Consider the following 18,354-nt stretch of genomic DNA (forward strand, 5'->3'; position numbering starts at 1 on the left):
GCACAAACGTTATGGCCCCATAAGATGCTCCATACAAACACTTGCCCCATTTGCTGTTGCTGCGATAAAAAAAATAATCACATACTCACCTCTCCGTCGCTCAGGCCCTCGGCACTTTCAATATTCACCTGACTTCGTTCCGGCGCCGCTCCATCTTCAGTGTCTTCTGCGCGGACGTTCAGGCAGAGGGCGTGCACTAACCACGTCACCGCGCCCTCTGACCTGAGCGTCACTGCAGAAGACGCTAAAGGAGCAGGTAAGTATAATTACACAGCCCCCACTCCCCCTCCCCTGCCGACCCCTGGGTATGACTCGAGTATAAGCCGAGAGGGGACTTTCAGCCCCCAAAAATGGGCTGAAAATCTCGGCTTATACTCGAGTATATACGGTAATTTCCCAAATGGGGTCACTTGAGGGGTCACTTCTGCTCTTCTGGCACTTAGGAGATCTGTATATGGAGTCTGCAAACTATTCCATGATAGAGTTTGTTCTTCAAGAGTCAAATAGCGCTCCATCCCTTCCCGGTCTCAAAGTATGGTTAAGCAGTACTGTTCAGCCACATATGGGGTATTTCTAAGTTCAGCAGAAACTGTGGGACAAATTTTGGTGCAATTTTTACCCATTTCCCTGTATGATAAAGCAAAATATGGGGCTAAAACAAATTTTGGGGGTAAAAATGTAATTACTTTTTCTTCAATGCCCAACGGTGTAAAATTCTGTGGCACATCTATGGTGTCAATATGATTGATTTTCTTTTACACCCTTGGAAAAAAAAAAAAAGTTCTGTACTTTACAGAACCCGCAAAGAATATTTCTGAAATATCATGCACATGTGGCATATTTTTTCCTTGTGGATTGAACCAGTGTGTCACTATTTTAATGTTTTTCACCAGTCCAACTGAATGGGAAAAAATGCATATTTTAAGCAGCATTTTTCATGTTAACACTCGGGTTTTTGGTGCAGAAGCATTTGCTGCAAACACTCGGCATGTGCACACACCCGGTGGTACACTATTAGTAATAAGTGGCAAGTAAAATGAACCAGCCGCAGACCGGCAGTATGCACCCTTTACAGGGGTAACCCAGCTCCGCTGACTTCCATATTGTGAGGCGAGTGGAGCAGATGACGTCACATGTACACATCTGATGGGCCGTGTGCGCGAGCGGCAGATGTTGTGCATCGCAGAACAATACCAGCCTCATTACCACTGGACACGACATATCTGTAGACGTGACGTCACCGGCCCCGTTAATCCCCTAATGCAGGAATGGAGATGGATTACCCCTTTAAAAGAGAATAGATGCTAGCTATAATTACCTGGAGGCCAAGAATCTCATCAATGGAAGCATCTTGCTCTGCAATTGTTCCATCTGTGTGTTTTGAGCTCTGTGCAGCCGATTCACTTAGAAAGAGAAATAAGATGGTTAATTACAGCCATCGCCAGATGTTTATATGAAAAATCTTAATTATACTAACATATTAGACATTTTATAGGATTAAACTTAAAAAGGTGGTCCACTACATTGTATAATGCCCCCATCGATTTAAACCTTGTAAAACAGGATTTTTGGTTGCTTACCGTAAAATCTGTTTCTTGGAGCCTCCATTGGGGGACACAGGAACCATGGGTGTATGCTGCTGCCACTAGGAGGCTGACACTATGCAAATAAAGTTAGCTCCTCCTCTGCAGTATACACCCCACCGACTGGCATCATGCTCTTCAGTTAGTGAGAAAGCAGTAGGAGATAAGTAGCAAGGTTGAAAAATCATAACCACAAACTTGAGAACTGTAAACGTGAGAACAGTCATAGAACAGATAACAGAAACATTGGGAGGGAGCTGTGTCCCCCAATGGAGGCTCCAAGAAACAGATTTTACGGTAAGCAACCAAAAATCCTGTTTTCTTTATCGCCTCTCATTGGGGGACACAGGAACCATGGGACGTCCCAAAGCAGTCCCAAGGGCGGGAAAAACAGACTTCCATCAGGTCAGAGGACTCACCACTGCCACCTGCAAGATCCTTCTGCCTAGGCTGGCATCCGCCGAAGCGTAGTTACGGATCTTGTAAAATTTGGCGAACGTGTGGATGGAAGACCAAGTTGCCGCTTTGCAAAGCTGTAGGGCGGAAGCCCTGTGGTGCACCGCCCAGGAGGCGCCGACTGCCCGGGTAGAGTGAACCTTAATCCCAGGAGGGGGCACTCTGTTCTTGACCCGGTAAGCCTCCAAAATTGCCATTCTGATCCAGCGAGCAATAGTCGCTTTAGAAGTCGGCTGGCCTCTACGCGTGCCATCAGGAATGACGAGAAAGGAATCCGTCTTCCGGAAAGTGGACGTTCTATCCCGGTAGATCCTCACTGCCCTGACGAGGTCCAGCCTGTTCAACGATCACTCCAGGGGGATGAGCCGGAGCTGGACAAAAGGAAGGTAGAACGATGTCCTCGTTGAGGTGGAAAACCACCTTAGGAAGGCAGGAAGGCAGAGGCCTGAGGACCGCCTTGTCCTGGTGAATGTCCAAGTACGGAGGTCGGCAGGACAGGGCCGCCAACTCGGAAAAACGGTAGATAAAGGTGATGGCCACAAGAAAGGCCACCCTCAAAGATAGAACTGACAGGGGAATCTCCTTGAGAGGCTCAAAGGGGGAAACCCTCAGAACGTCCAGAACCAGGTTTAAATCCCATGAATCCACGGGGGCCCTGTACAGAGGGACAGCGTGGGCTACTCCTTGAAGGAAGGTTTTAACCTGTGGCCGAGAAGCTAAAGTCTTCTGAAAGAGGATGGAAAGCGCAGAGACCAGGCCCTTCAGGGAACTAAGAGCCAGGCCCGAATCCAGTCCTGCCTGAAGGAAGGCCAAAATGGAAGGAAGGGATAAGGACATAGGTGAAACGCAGTTGGACTAGCACCAACGAAAGTAAGCATTCCAGGTACGATAGTAGATCCTGGAAGATGAAGGCTTCCGAGCCTGAATCACGGTGTGAATCACCCGGTCCGAAAGGCCGGACGCTCTGAGAACTGCGGTCTCAACAGCCACGCCGTTAAACTGAGCGACCGAGAATTTGGGTGGCAGATCGGATCCTGAGACAGCAGATCGGGCCTGTCTGGAAGGCGCCAGGGAGCGTCCGCAAGAAGATTGACGAGCTCCGCAAACCAAGCTCTCCTGGGCCAATCCGGGGCGATCAGAATGACCGGCACCTTTTCCGCTTTGCTCTTTTTCAACAGTTTGGGAAGTAATGGAAGGGGTGGGAACAGGAAGGGCAGCATGAACTGTGACCAAGGAATGGCCAAAGCATTGACGCCCACTGCAAGAGGATCGCGAGACCTGAAGATGAACTGCAGAATCTTCCTGTTCATTCAAGACGACGAGAGATCCACGTCCGGAGTCCCCCATCGAAGAAAAATCTTGCTGGAAGACCTCCGGATGCAAGGACCATTCCCCTGCCGCGAGGCCCTCGCGGCTGAGGAAGTCGGAGGCCCAATTGTCCACACCGGGGATATACCCCGTGGATATCACCGGGGCCGTTGTCTCCGCCCAAAGTAGGATCTTGGATACCTCAGCAAGGGCCAAGTAGCTCAGAGTCCCCCACTTGAAGATTGACATATGCCACAGCCGTGGCGTTGTCAGTCTGGATCCGGATTGGCAGATCCCTGAGAATCCTTTCCCAGTGGCGGAGGGACAGTAAAGGTGGCCCGAATCTCGAGGACATTGATCGGCAGAGCCGACTCCTGCGCCGACCAACGGCCCTGAACCGTGAGGTGGTGAAAAACCGCACCCCAGCCGAGGAGGCTGGCGTCCGTCGTCACCACTTACCAGAGAACTGGAAAGAAGGACCTGCCCTGGGAGATGAGAGGTGACATCAGCCACCAGTTGAGAGACCGTTTGACCCGAGAAAAGAATCGGATCGGACGAACCAGGGAGAAGACAGACCTGTCACACTGAGACAGAATGGCTTGCTGAAGGGGTCGCGAATGAAATTGGGCGAAGGGAATCGCTTCCAATGTTGATACCATCCTCCCCAGAACGTTCATGGCCGGTCGGAGGGAGGGAAGCCGAGGACCCTGGAGCAAGCGTATGTCCCGACAAAGAGTGGATCTCTTGTCTTTGGGAAGGAAGACTTTGGTCTGACAAGTGTCGAAGAGCATGCCCAGAAAGAGGATGCGCTGAGAAGGAATAAGGAAGGACTTCTTCCGGTTGACCAGCCACCCGAAACGGCTAGGGTGTCGAGAACGACGGACAGACTTTCGAGAGCCTGAGAAAATGACGGAGCCTTGATGAGGATGTCGTCGAGGTATGGAAATAGGACCAGGCCTCTGACTCTCAAGATGGCCAACAGCGCCGCCATGATCTTCGTGAATACCCTTGGAGCGGTAGTGAGACCGAACGGCAGGGCGACGGATTGAAAATGTACCGGGAGCACCGCAAAGCGCAGGAATCGGTGACGTCCGGGTAATATCGGGACATGGAGGTAGGCGTCCTGAATATCTATGGAACACAGAAATTCTTGAGCCTCCATGGGAGCAATTACTGAACGAAGGGATCCCATCCCGAAGTGCCTCAGACGAACTCAGACGAACTCTCCTGTTCAGTAATCTGAGGTCCAGAATGGGGCGAACCTTGCCGTCTTTTTTCGGTACCACAAAAAGGTTCGAGTAGAAACCTGTGAACCGTTCTTTTTCTGGGACGGGAACGATTTCCCCGGCTTTGAGAAGAGAAGCGATGGCTGCGAAGAAACCCGGAACTAGAGCGGGATCTCTGGGAGGTCGGGATTCGAAGAAACGATCCCGGGGTCGTGAAAACGAACTCTATCTTGTATCCCGAGGATACAACTTCCCTGACCCATGCATCCTCTACTGCGGAGGTGCAGACGTCCCTGAAAAAGAGAAGACGGCCACCCAACCTGGGAGGTGGGTTGGGGTCTTGTCAGAGTCATGCTGAGGTGGATCTTCCAGTCCTGGCCTGGAGGATCTACCCGGAGAGTAGCGAGGACGCCAGGACAGAGTGGGCCAAAAGGGCACCGCTTTCTTCTCCTGACGTGCCTGTGGACTCTGGTGCTGCTGAGAAAGGGAGGTTGGTGCCGTGAGGCGATGAAAAAAAGGCCGAAAGGACCGAAACTGCCGTCTTGCCGCGAGGCCCTAGGAGGAGGGCTACGAGGATTAGCCTGGGGGAGAGGAGACTTGTACCCCCGGTGGCGTCCTTAATGATTTGGTCCAGCATGGAACCAAAGAGACGTGAGCCCTGAAACAGGTGCGGGACTTTTTGGAACATAAGTCTGCCTGACAGGCCTTGAGCCAAACGGTCCGGCGGATGGTAACGGCATTGCTGGATGCCTGAGCCGCACAAGACGCGGCATCCAGAGAGACGGAGACCAGGTATTCACCCGCGTGGGAAATCTGGATGGCAAGCTCCGCCAGTTGCACAGGAGGCGCTCTGTCCAGGATATCTCGACGGAGTTCTTTGGCCCATTTGTAAGGGATTTCGAAACCCAGGTGGAAGCGAAAACTGGGCATTTGAAGCGGCTGCTGCTGCCTCAAAGGCTGACTTCGCAAAGGATTCTATAACTATCGTTAGAGTCCTTCAGAGATGCTCCGCTGGACAGTGGAAGCACCGTGTTGGTGGAGAGCCTGGAAACGGGGATCCACCAAGGGGGAGACCGTCCAATTGGCAGTAAGTTCTGGAGAAAAACTTAGAAGGTGGTTTAGCCCGTCTAAACGAAACCGCCTGATCTGCGGGTTCCGTAGAGGGATCCATAATGCCACAGGTTTGGTTTATAGCTCCAATGAGATACTGGACCATATCCCTCATGGTGGCGATTTGGTTAGAATCCAGCTCCGAGATGTCCTCCGAGGGCGCATCAGATAACGCCTCGCCTGATTCAGGGCAGAAGGATCGGGAGGACGCCGACCGCAGAGGGGGACCGTGTGGCGAGATGGAGCGAGAAGAGGACTCAGACCGACGTTCCTGTCTGGACCTTTTGCGGCTTATCAAGGAGGGCTCGGGCGGAGGCTCCTGCGACCCGCTGGCCACTGTGGGGGGGGGGGGGGGGGGGGCTGCGGAGGTAATCGATCCAGCACGGATACCAGAAATTTTGAGACACCCGCGTTAGATCGGCCACCGAATGAGACAGAGAAAACCCAGCCTGGGATGGGCGTATCACTCTCGGGCGGACCGGCCGGAGGATCCTGGGCGGTAGGAACAATCGGGTCAGAAGAGGATGAAGTAGGAGGACGAGAGCGGCCCCCTTTAGAGTTAGACATTTTAGAGAGGTCCGTGAAGAAAAAGAGGGTTAGGGGACAGAGGGGAGTGTCAGTCTGCAATTGCAGAGCTACTCACGGCAGACGGATTGCGGAGTGAAGCTGTCCAGCTTGATGCATGGACCTCTGGCGAGGAGTGGTCCCTTAAGGCAGGAGGGTGGAATGGCCTCCTGGCGCAATTTGGATCTGCGGCTGTCATGTATCCTGTGTGGAGGAGAGGGCTCATGGCTCGGGAGTCCCAAGATGGCGCCGGCGGGCAGGGAAAAGAGGCGGTACCTCAGTGCAATTGTTGGGCGGGAGAAAAGCCCGCCCGATGAAAGAGGGAAGGGGGCGGAGTCTGCCACCGGAAGTAGGCCCGGGCAGAAGCCGGGGCCTAAATTAGGAATAGGAGACCGGCGGAGAAGGGCCGCGGCGTAGGCACAAAGCGCCGCATGAAGGAAGCGACGCGGTAGGTAAGCGACCGCAAACAGCGGCTGCATGCCCAAGCGGTGTGGCAGGCCGCCACGCTGAGGGAGAAGGAATGGCCGCTACAGTGGACGGAGCTGCAGGGCGCACATTGAGGTAGATAAGGGTCTAATGAAAGACCCATGTCCACCTCCTACTGACACTAAGCTAAACTGGAGAGCATGATGCCAGTCGGTGGGGTGTATACTGCAGAGGAGGAGCTAACTTTTTTATTTGCATAGTGTCAGCCTCCTAGTGGCAGCAGCATACACCCATGGTTCCTGTGTCCCCCAATGAGAGGCGATAAAGAAATAAGTCTTTTTGTAAATACCTTCTGCTGTCATATGTGCCTGCGAGCGGTGCCATCGCTGACCGATCAGTTCGCATCACGTTCACCCGGCTGCAGCAACCGCTGAAGTCACGTAAACTTTCCTGGATTCCCCCAGGTGTGACCCCGTCACATGCACCCCCCTGACTATCACAAGTCACAGCGACATCTTCGCTGCCTTCATTTACAGCATGCGTGAGAGACCCCAACAACAAATAATAAGACGCGGTATCTTTCTTAGGCCTCTTTCACACTTCAGTCTTTCACCTCCCGTCACAATCCGTTGTTTTTTGAGAATGCAGGATCCTGCATTTTCTCATAGACTTGTATTAGCGATGGATTGTGACAGATGGCCATCCGTCTTTCACTGGATCCTGCATAAAAAAACGGTCCGTCGGGCAGAGAAAACGTTCAGAGGATGTGGTTGTGTTACCGTCTTGCGTCCAGCATACCACATCTTTATGCTGCATTCCATTCAGCCTCTTGACTCAGGTAATCTTTGATCACGGTTTATCAGCTCCATTTAATCATGCTTGTCTCCGAATCCTATAGTTCCTATATATTGCATATTATCCCATACATGCACATTATTCTATACACATCTGCCATCTAGTGGCTGTTTATGTAACTACAATCCTCAGGATATGTCTATGCTTCAATATAGATTGTGATTCGTTTCAGCTTTTTCACTTTTTTTTACCTTTTTGTGAGCTGTCTTCAGCAATTTTTATTCCATACCTGTGGTGTTAGGCTAATACCTGTGACTCTAGGTTTTTCCTGGTTCTTGTTGTCCCGTGGGATAGAGGACTATAAGGTGAAAATTTTTTAGACGCCTTGGCGTCCATTATATTTTTAAGATATACCCTTTTTACTTCCCTCGGGGATCACTTTCCAGGAGCAGACATATTATTGAAAAACTACCATCTTTTTGGGTCACATCCTGTATGAGTTTTTTTGGAGGTCCTACAATTTATTTTTCATCTCCAGGTCTTTTTATACTAAATTAGTTGTTTTAAACATTCTTTGTTAATAAAATATTGTTTTATTTTACTATTTCTTGCGTCACTTCATACCCTTATTAGGTAAACTTTGGTGATCTCGCAAAAATTAGGCCTAATTAGTGACACTGTGTAAGCCAAGCAGAAGTTTCACTATCAAGCCCATAAAAACATTTATAACCTTAAAAAAAATAAAAATAAAAATAATTTATATACACACACACACACACACACACACACACTGTGCACAATTATTAGGCAAGTTGTATTTTAGAGGATTATTTTTATTATTGAACAACAACTATGTTCTCTATCAACCCAAAAGACTCATAAATATCAAAGCTAAATATTTTTGGAAGTTGGAGTGTTTTTTTTTTTTTAGATTTGGCTATCTTAGGAGGATATCGGTTTGTGCAAGTAATTATTACTGTGCAGAATTATTAGGCAACTTAATAAAAACCAAATATATTCCCATCTCACTGGTTTATTTTCACCAGGTAAACCAATATAACAGCACAAAATTTAGAAAAACATTTCTGACATGCAAAAACAAAACCCCCCAAAATTAGTGACCAATATACCGTATTTTTCGGATTATAAGACGCACTTTTGTTCCCCCAAATTTTGGGGGAAAGTGGGGGGGTGCATCTTATAATCCAAATCTGTGTGATGTGCTGTGCTGTAGAGGAGGGGGGCGGCTCTGGAGTGGTGTCAGGGGGCTGGGGTGGGCTGGCTGCAGAGACAGCAGGAGGTCCTGTGCTCCCGCTCATTAGCCTCATGTAATATTCACTGCACCTGCTGTCCATCACCTCAGTGCTGAAGCTGCAGGAGTTGATTCACAGGGGAGCAGCGAATATTACATGTGCCTGCATCTCCCCCCTCCCATCATGGATATGGCCCCCCGTGCTACTGGCAGGCACATGATAAAATAAACACTTAACTCACTTTCTGATGACAGAGCCAGCAGGAGGGTGTATACTGCAGGGGAGGAGCTAACTTTTTTTTTTTTTGTATTACTTAGTGTCAGCCGCCTATTGGCAGCAGCATACACCCACGGTCTGTGTCCCCCAATGAGGCGAAGGAGAAATAAACACAACTCACTTTCTGATGATGGCTCCATTGCTCACAGCTCCTCGGTTGTGCTTCCTGTGGCTGTGATGACATCACTGTGTGCCCAGGTCACATGACCCGACGCCTGGGAAATAGGAAGCACAACCGAGGAGCTGTGAGCACGGAGCCATCATCAGAAGGTGAGTTAAATGTTTGTTATTTTATCATGTGTCTGCCAGCAGCACTGGGGGGCATATAGTGACCAGGGGGCATGTGCCTGACAGCAGCACAGGGGGGCATGTGCCAGCACAAGGATGGGGGTTACATAGATACCAGGATGAGGGACATATGATTTGTAAGACAGACACTGGAATTATAAGACAGACTTCCATTTAACATAAAAAAATTTTTTCTCTTTTTCTTCACCAAATTTGGGGGTGCGTCATAATCAGGTGCGTCTTATAAACAGAAAAATACGCTAGCCACCTTTCTTTATGATGACACTCAGCAGCCTTCCATCCATAGATTCTGTCAGCTGCTTGATCTGTTTACGATCAACATTGCGTGCAGCAGCCACCACAGCCTCCAGACACTGTTCCGAGAGGTGGACTGTTTTCCCTCCCTGTAGATCTCACATTTTATGAGGGACCACAGTTTCTCTATGGGGTTCAGATCAGGTGAACAAGGGGGCCATGTCATTATTTTTCTTCTTTGAGACCTTTACTGGCCAGCCACGCTGTGGAGTAGTTGGAGGCATCTGATGGAGCATTGTCCTGCATGAAAATCATGTTTTTCTTGAACGATACCAACTTCTTCCTGTACCACTGATTGAAGAAGTTGTCTTCCAGAAACTGGCAGTAGGTCTGGGTGTTGAGCTTCACTCCATCCTCAACCCGAAAAGGTCCCACAAGTTCATCTTTGATGATACCAGCCCATACCAGTACCCCACCTCCACCTTGCTGGCGTCGGAGTGGAGCTCTCTGCCCTTTACTGATCCAGCCTCTGGCCCATCAAGTGTCACTCTCATTTCATCAGTCCATAAAACCATTGAAAAGTCAGTCTTAAGATATTTCTTGGCCCAGTCTTGACGTTTTATCTTATGTTTTTTGTTCAAAGGTGGTCGTTTTTCAGCCTTCCTTACCTTGGCCATGTCCCTGAGTATTGCACACCTTGTGCTTATTGTTACTCCAGTAAGGTTGCAGCTCTGAAATATGGCAAAACTGGTGACAAATGGCATCTTGGCAGCTTCACGCTTGATTTTCCTCAATTCATGGGCATTTATTTTGCGCCTTTTTTGCCCAACACGCTTCTTGCGACCATGTTGGCTATTTGCCGTGAAATGCTTGATTGTTCGGTGATCACGCTTCAAAAGTTTGGCAATTTCAAGACTGGTGCATCCCTCTGCAAGACATCTCGCAAGACATCTCAATTTTGGACTTTTCAGAGCCCGTCAAATCTCACTTCTGACCCATTTTGCCAAAGGAAAGGAAGTTGCCTAATAATTAAGCACGCCTTATATAGGGTTTTGATGTCATTAGACAACACCCCTCCTCATTACAGAGATGCACATCACCTGATTTACTTAATTGGTAGATGGCTCTCAAGCCTGAACTGCTTGGAGTAGGACAACATGTATAAAAAGTATCATGTGATCAAAATACAACCTGCCTAATAATTCTGCACACAGTGTATATATCTACTAGCACTGCTACTGGGAGCTGCCAATCACCTAATCCCCTTGTATTGGAATCAAGAAGTGCATCCATTCTGAGAGAGGAGGCAAAAAAAACAAAAAACAAAAACACAGGATTTTGGTTGCTTACCATAAAATCTGTTTCTTGGAGCCTTCATTGGGGAACACAGGAACCATGGGTGTATGCTGCTGCCACTAGGAGGCTGACACTTTGCAAATAAAAAGTTAGCTCCTCCTCTGCAGTGTACACCCTACCGACAGGAAGTAGGATATTCAATTAGTGAGAAAGCAGTAGGAGAAGCAACGTGTAAGAGAGAACTCAAACTAACAATATAACACAATAAAACAGAGCTGTTCAACTTGGGAGGGTGCTGTGTCCCCCAATGAAGGCTCCGAGAAACAGATTTTACGGTAAGCAACCAAAAATCCTGTTTTCTCTATCGCCTCATTGGGGGACACAGGAAACCATGGGACGTCCCAAAGCAGTCCCTGGGGTGGGAACAGCAGAAAAACTCCATTCAGGTCGGAGGACTCACCACTGCCGCCTGCAAGATCCTTCCGCCTAGGCTGGCAACTGCCGAAGCGTAGGTATGGAGCTTATAACATTTGGCAAATGAGTGAATGGAACACCAGATTGCCGCCTAGCAAGGTTGTAGGGCGGATGCCCCATGGTGTACCACCCAGGAGGTGCCCACTGCCCGGGGCAGAGTGAGTCTTAATCCCAGGAGGAGTCACTCTGTTCTTGACCCGGTAAGTCCCCAGAATAGTAGTTCTAATCCAGAGAGCAATCGTAACCTTGGAGGCCTTCTGGAATGACAAATAGATGGTCCGTCTTCCTAAAGAAGGCTGCCTAGACAAATAGATCCTCAGTGCCCTGACCAGGTCTAGCCTGTTCAGCGAGCGCCCCAGAGAATAGGTTGGAGCAGGACAAAAGGTGGGAAGGACGATCTTATTCAAGTAAAAGGAGGACACCACCCTGGGAAGAAAAGGCGATGAAGGCCGTAAAACTACCTTATTCTGGTGAAGAACCAAAAAAATGGGGCGACAGGAGAGAGCCACCATCTCCGAGGCGCGCCTAATGGAGGTGATGGCCACCAGAAACGCCACCTTGCAGGACAGGACAGACAGTGAGGCCTCATGGGGAGGTTCAAGGGGGGAACCCCACTGAGCCTCCAGAACAAGATTGAGGTCCCAGGGATCCATGGGAGTCTGGTACGGGAGAGCCGCATGCGCTACTCCTTGAAGGAAAGTTCTGATCTGAGAACGGGACGGATATAAATCTTTGTACCGTGATAGCCAGTAGCTAAGGACTTCTGAAAGGGACTTCAGAAAGAGCATGGAAAGGGTTGCTACCTGACCCTTTAGAGAACTAAGGGCAAGGCCAGCATCAAGTCCCACCTTGAGAAAACTGCCAACATGGAAGGTTTCAACAGCAAAGCTGTTAAATTGAGCAACCAAGAACTCTGTGGCAGATCGGTCCTTGGTACAGAAGATCTGGTCTGTCTGGGGCCTCCAGTGGGAGTCCGTAAGGAGATTGGCGATCTCAACGAACCAGAACCATCTGAGCCAATCTGGTGCTGTCAGAATGACCGGCACCCCCTCCGCATTGATCTTCAACAGCCTGGGAAGAAAGGGAAGGGGAGGAATCAGATAGGGAAGTACAAATTGCGACCCAGGAATGGCCAAAGCATCGGTATCCACAACAAGAGGATCACGGACCTGGAAACAAACGGTGGAACCTTCCTGAGCAGTTGGGACGCCAAGAGATCCGCGTCCGGAGTTCCCCCATCAAAGGCAAATTTGAAGGAAGACCTCCTGATGCAGGGACCATTCTCCTGCCGCAAGGCCCTTGTGGCAGAGAAAAACACTGCGGCCTAGTTGTCCACACAGGGGATATGCACTGCGAATAGTGCCGAAACCGTCGCCTCTGACCGGAGGTGGATCTTGGATACCTCCGCCATTGCCAAGAGACTCTGATTCCCTCCCTGGTGATTGACATATGCCACAGCAGAGGCATTGGACGTCTGGATTCTGACTGGCAGACCTCTGAGAAGCCTTTACCAGGGACTCAGGGACAGAAGAATGGCCCCTATCTCAAGGATGTCGATCAGTAGAGAGGACTCTTGCTCCGACCAACGCCCCCTTCACTGACGGATGGCGAGAAACCGCGCCCCAGCCGAGAAGGCTGGTGACCGTCATCACAACCTGCCATTGGCGAGAAGGGAGGACCGGACCTGGGGAATGAGAGGGGATGACAGCCACCAGTTGAGAGACTATTAGAATCGGACAGAAAGCCGAATCGGACGATCCAGAGACAGAACAGGCCTGTCCCACTGAGAAAGGATGGCCTGCTGAAGTGGTCTTAAGTGGAACAGCGCAGAAGGGAACACTTCCGATGCGGTCACCATGCATCACAGGACCTTCATTGCTGAACGGAAGGAAGGCAGCCGAGGGCCATGTAGAGAGCGAACTCCGTTCTGCAGAATTGCCCGCTTCTCCTCGAGAAGAAAAAGCCTCGACTGACGGTGTCGAACAGCATGCTTAAGAGGATGATGCGCTGACTCGGAACAAGACAAGACTTTGTTTTGTTGATCAGCCACCAGAAACGGGACAGGAAGTCGAGGACGATGGTCAGACTCTCCAGGGCCTGAGAGAGGGGCAGAGCCTTGATGAGGATGTCTTCGAGGTATGGAATGAGAACTAGGCCCCTGATCCTCAAAATGGCCATAAATGCAGCCATGATCTTTATGAAGACACTGGGAGCGGTCGCAAGACCGAGCAACAAACTGGAAATTACTCCTCTGCGCCGTGAAACGCAGGAAACTCAGGTGTGCTGGGAAAATCAGAACATGGAGATAGGCGTCTTGGATATATATGGAGCACAGGAATTCCTGTGGTTCCATAGAAGCCAGAACTGAACAGAGGAACCTCATCCTGAAATGCCGCAGGCGGAACCTTCTGTTTACTAACTTCAGAGCCAGGATGGGTAAAACTGCGCTGCTCTTCTTCGGCACTATAAGCAGGTTTGAATAGAAACCTGTGAAGCGTTCCTGCTGTGGGACGGAAACGATAACCTCTGAACAAAGGAAGAAGGTAATGGACGCAAAGAAAACTGGGATCAGAGTAGGATTTTTTTTTTTAGAGGGCGGGATTCGAAGAAACGATTTCGGGGCCGCGAAGCGAATCCTATCCTACCACCTCCTTGATCTAAGCGTCCTCCACTGAGGCCAGCCAAACATCCCTGAAAAAAAAAAAAAAAAAAAAAAACAGGAGACGCCCGCCCAACTGGGAGAAACGCTGGGCCCTTAGCACGAGTTACGCCGAGGAAGATCTGCCAGGTCTAGGCCTGGTGGACCTACCATGGGAGTTGCGGGAACGCCGGGAAGAGGTAGGCTTGAAGGAAGCCTTTCCTGTAGCCAGATGAGACCGCGGTCTGTGTTAGCTAGAGGAATCTTCCGACGCTGCGAAACAGCGAAGAGACAAAAGAGAGCTGAACTGCCATTTCAGGGGAGGCCGGCGAGGCTTGGAGGGAACTCGTGCCTCCCGTGGCATCCTTAATAATTTGTTCCAGCATGTAGTCAAAGAGACGGGCCCCCCTGGAAGGGGAGGCTGGTAAGGGACTTCTTTGAAGGCAAGTCCGCCTGCCGTGTGTAGAGCCGAATATTCCGTTGGATGGCCACCATATTGCTGGATGCCTGAGCTGCACAAGCCGCGCATCTAGGGAGGCAGATACCAAATATTTCCCTGCATAGGAAATCTGGTCTGTCAGATCAGCTAGCTCCCCCGGAGGAGCTCCAGCCGGGGTGCCCTTACAAGGCTGTTTGGTCCATCTAGCTATGGTCTCTGAGACCCAGGTAGAGGCAATGGCTGAGGCACAAAGGAGAAGCAGCCGCTTCAAAGGCTGATTTATCCAATGATTCTACAATTGTATCCTTGGAATCCATGAGGGATGCTGCATTGGAAAGTGGAAGGACCAAGTTGGTAGACAGTCTGGGGACTGATGAGTCCAGAATTGCCTGCTTCCTGCTGAGGAATCAGTCCAGTTAGCGACGAGCTCAAGGGAGAAGGAATATAGGATGCCTAGACGCTTCCCTGTTTGAAAGCATCTGGTATGGTTCACCTTTCCCCTGGCAAGTACCACCACAAACTCAGTGTGTGGGGCAAAGACCTTGGAAGTTGGTGTTAACCGTCTAAACCAGTGTTCCCTAAGTCCGGTCCTCAAGAGCCACCAACAGATCATGTTTTGAGGATTTCCTTAGTATTGAACAGGTGATAATTGCATCACCTGGACAAGCAAGAATTCAATCACCTGTGCAATACTAAGGAAATCCTCAAAACATGACCTGTTGGTGGCTCTTGACGACCGGACTTGGGGAACACTGGTCTAAACGAAACCGCCTATTCTGCGGGTTCAGTAGAGGTATCTTTGATGCCACAGGCCTGATTTATCGCTCCAATGAGATTCTGAAGCATATCCCTCATGGTAGTGATTTGGTTAGAATCCAGCTCCAAAATATCCTCCGAGGGCGCATCAGAGAACGCCACGCCTAACTCAGAGGAGGAGGACCGGGAGGAAACCGTCCGCAGAGGAGGACCGTGTGGCGAGATGGAGCTAGAAGAGGACTCAGACCAGAGTTCCTGTCTGGTCCTTTTACAGCTTAGATTGGAGGGCTCGGACGGAGGCTCCTGCGACCCGCTGGCCACTGTGGGGGTCTGCAGAGGTAATCGATCCAGCAGGGACACCAGAGTTTGAGACACCCATGTTAGATCCGCTACGGATTGTGACAGAGAGGAAGCCCAGTATGGGGTGGAGGTATCACTCAAGCGGAGCGTCGGGGGGATCCTGGGCGGTGGGAACAATCGGGTTGCTGCAGGCCTGAGAGTGGAGAGGACTGACCTGAGGGAAGTTTGCAGCTACAAGACGAACATGCAAAGTATTTGACTAAGGCAGAAGAAGTAGAGGAAGAAGTAGGGGGACGAGAGCGGCCTCCCTTAGAGGTAGACATCTTGAAGGGTCTCTGAAGAAAATGCAAGAGGGTTAGGGGACAGGGGCACAGGGGAGTGTCAGTCTGCAGTGCAGAGCTACTCACGGCAGACGAAAAACGGATTCCAAATGGAGGAAGTTGTTGGCTTGCGGTGGACCTCCGGAGAAGTATCCCCTTTAGGCAGGAAGGCTGTATAGAAGGACGCCCGGACGGCAGAAAGCGCGCTCTGTAAGGGGCGGAGCGGCGAAGTGTGGCGCCAAGATGGCGCTGGTAGGCAGAGACTGCAGGAGGGAAGATTGTCGGGCGGAAGAAAAGCCCGCCCGAGCAAACCGGAAGTGGGCGGAGTCGGAAGTAGGCTCGGGCAGAAGCCGGGGCCTAAATTAGAGGCCGCGACCGCCGGTGAGGGCCGCTGCGCTGAGGAACGAGCAGTGCGGCCGGCGGGGAGATGGGGACAGCTGAGGGAAAACAGCGCGGCTGCCTGCTACGGCCACCGCGCCACAGAGGAACGTGGCCGCCGGGGAAAGTAGGCAGCGGAGCTGCCTGTAGAAACCGCCGGAGCAGGAGAGAGCTGGGAGAATAAAAAGGCAGCGCAGCTGAAAAAGACGCCGCGCTGGAGGAAGATAGAACAGCCCCCCCATGGAACAAGGAGGGGAAGCGATCAGCAAGGCCGCTGCAGTGCAGCGACGATCCCTGCCTTGTGGGACCCACCAAACAAGTACTGCAGTCCTTAATAAAATAAAGAGGCCCAGAGGGATCCCCAATTCCTAACTGGGACGGGTGGGGAAATACCTCAAAAAACTCCCACGCCGTCTGTTACTAACCTTAGAGAAAGGTGTCAGACGTCCATGGAGCTGATGGTGGACGTCCTCATCTCCTCCAACCGACAGGCACTGGTGGGCGAGTGGGTGGGGGACGGAGCTAGGACCGAACTTCTAAGCACGCTTGTGTGCTAGGATCATGGTACTGCTGAGGGATCGATGAGGACACGGGGTGGCAGTACACGCCGTACTCATAGTCCGCATAGTGGGACTACAGGTGTGACTGTTCACCCTGTATCCCTCCGGAAAACCTGTAAGAAAACGACGCACATTGAGGTAGATAAGGGTCTAATGAAAGACCCATGTCCACCTCCTACTGACACAAAGCTAAACTGAATATCCTACTTCCTGTCGGTAGGGTGTATACTGCAGAGGAGGAGCTAACTTTTATTTGCATAGTGTCAGCCTCCTAGTGGCAGCAGCAGCATACACCCATGGTTCCTGTGTCCCCCCAATGAGGCGATAGAGAAATTTATTTGATCCGCCGATTTGAGGAACTCACTAGTTGGGAATCTCATACCCACTGACAGCTCCTCAAGATATGGAATCTTTGGGCAAGTGATACCCCTACCCAACGTATTTGCCTGATAGCCATTTCATAGGGTGATCTATCCGTTTTCACCTATAGTCATCAACTACCAATATCTTATTGCATACCAATACACACCAGATCCTCTTCCAATCCCTCAACACACTTCAGATATCCCAGCCTGAATTAAGTTAATTTCTGATCAACCTATGATGTCTAGGTACCAAGTTGTTATTCTGTTTTTGATGTATTTAGTGACATCACGATGTAAGATCTTCTAATATTTCAAGCAGGTTTTGGTCACCGTGTTGTATAACATGTACGGCTTTAAAAATAAAGAATTGTTAAATAATAATAGATATCCAGGAATTATCTACATAGCAATGAGCCAAGTGTCTACCATTATATATAATATATATTACACACTCAATCTTACCCTCCAAGAAACTTGTTGATATTCTCTGCCAGCTTCTCTTGAAGACTCTTATTGCTTAAAATCTTTTCCCTGGCATTTTCAATCACCATTTGCTAAAAAGTAAAAATAAGCAGGTCACAAATCTGTGACAAGTGAAAGGAGTCATTCACATGTCAGTATTTAATGAACATGCTTTATTCGCTGATATAAAGAATGGCGCACAGATATAGAGACGGCTATATACCACAATGGAGAAAAAAAATAAAATATATATATATACACACACACACACACACACACACAGTTAAGTCCATATATATTTGGACAGAGACGTTTTTCTAATTTTGGTTATAGACATTACAACAATGAATTTTAAACAAAACAATTCAGATGCAGTTGAAGTTCAGACTTTCAGCTTTCATTTGAGGATATCCACATTAAAATTGGATGAAGGGTTTAGGAGTTTCAGCTCCTTAACATGTGCCACCCTGTTTTTAAAGACTATTTCATGGACAGGTGTGGGCAATCCCTTCGTTATGTCATTCTCAATTAAGCAGATAAAAGGCCTGGTTGATTTGAGGTGTGGTGCTGCATTTGGAAGGTGATGGCTGAGCGGAGGAACTCCATCCAAAGAAGGAGGACCATGTCAAAGGTTGTTAGAAGTTTGAGGTCCAGGGTCGATCTTACTTTTCGTTCCCCTGTTTGGAACCAAGATCCCTTAGATCTAGACTGTGCTGGACAATCCTTATACAATCCTTTGTCAGTCTCCCGCTCAAAGGATTTGATTGGCCAGTTGTTGCTGGTGTGAATCAAGGTAGTTAAGGTCTCCAGCCAGGAGACCATTGCT

General features: G+C 49.8%; 1 protein-coding gene across 4 annotated transcripts in view; it reads right to left on the reverse strand.

The window, feature by feature from the left end:
- Positions 1 to 18,354, reverse strand: part of NPAT (nuclear protein, coactivator of histone transcription) — a 99,677-nt gene that overhangs the window by 39,853 nt on the left and 41,470 nt on the right. For all 4 annotated transcript variants that reach the window (XM_069759144.1, XM_069759146.1, XM_069759145.1 and 1 more), the window contains exons 9-10: positions 17,529 to 17,620; positions 1,319 to 1,403 (exon numbers count right to left, since the gene is read on the reverse strand). In XM_069759144.1, coding sequence (XP_069615245.1) covers positions 1,319 to 1,403; positions 17,529 to 17,620 — 177 coding nt within the window. The remainder of the gene's footprint in view (positions 1 to 1,318; positions 1,404 to 17,528; positions 17,621 to 18,354) is intronic.

This window comes from Ranitomeya imitator, chromosome 3, assembly GCF_032444005.1.
Source record: "Ranitomeya imitator isolate aRanImi1 chromosome 3, aRanImi1.pri, whole genome shotgun sequence".
In the NCBI taxonomy this organism is placed as follows: domain Eukaryota; kingdom Metazoa; phylum Chordata; class Amphibia; order Anura; family Dendrobatidae; genus Ranitomeya; species Ranitomeya imitator.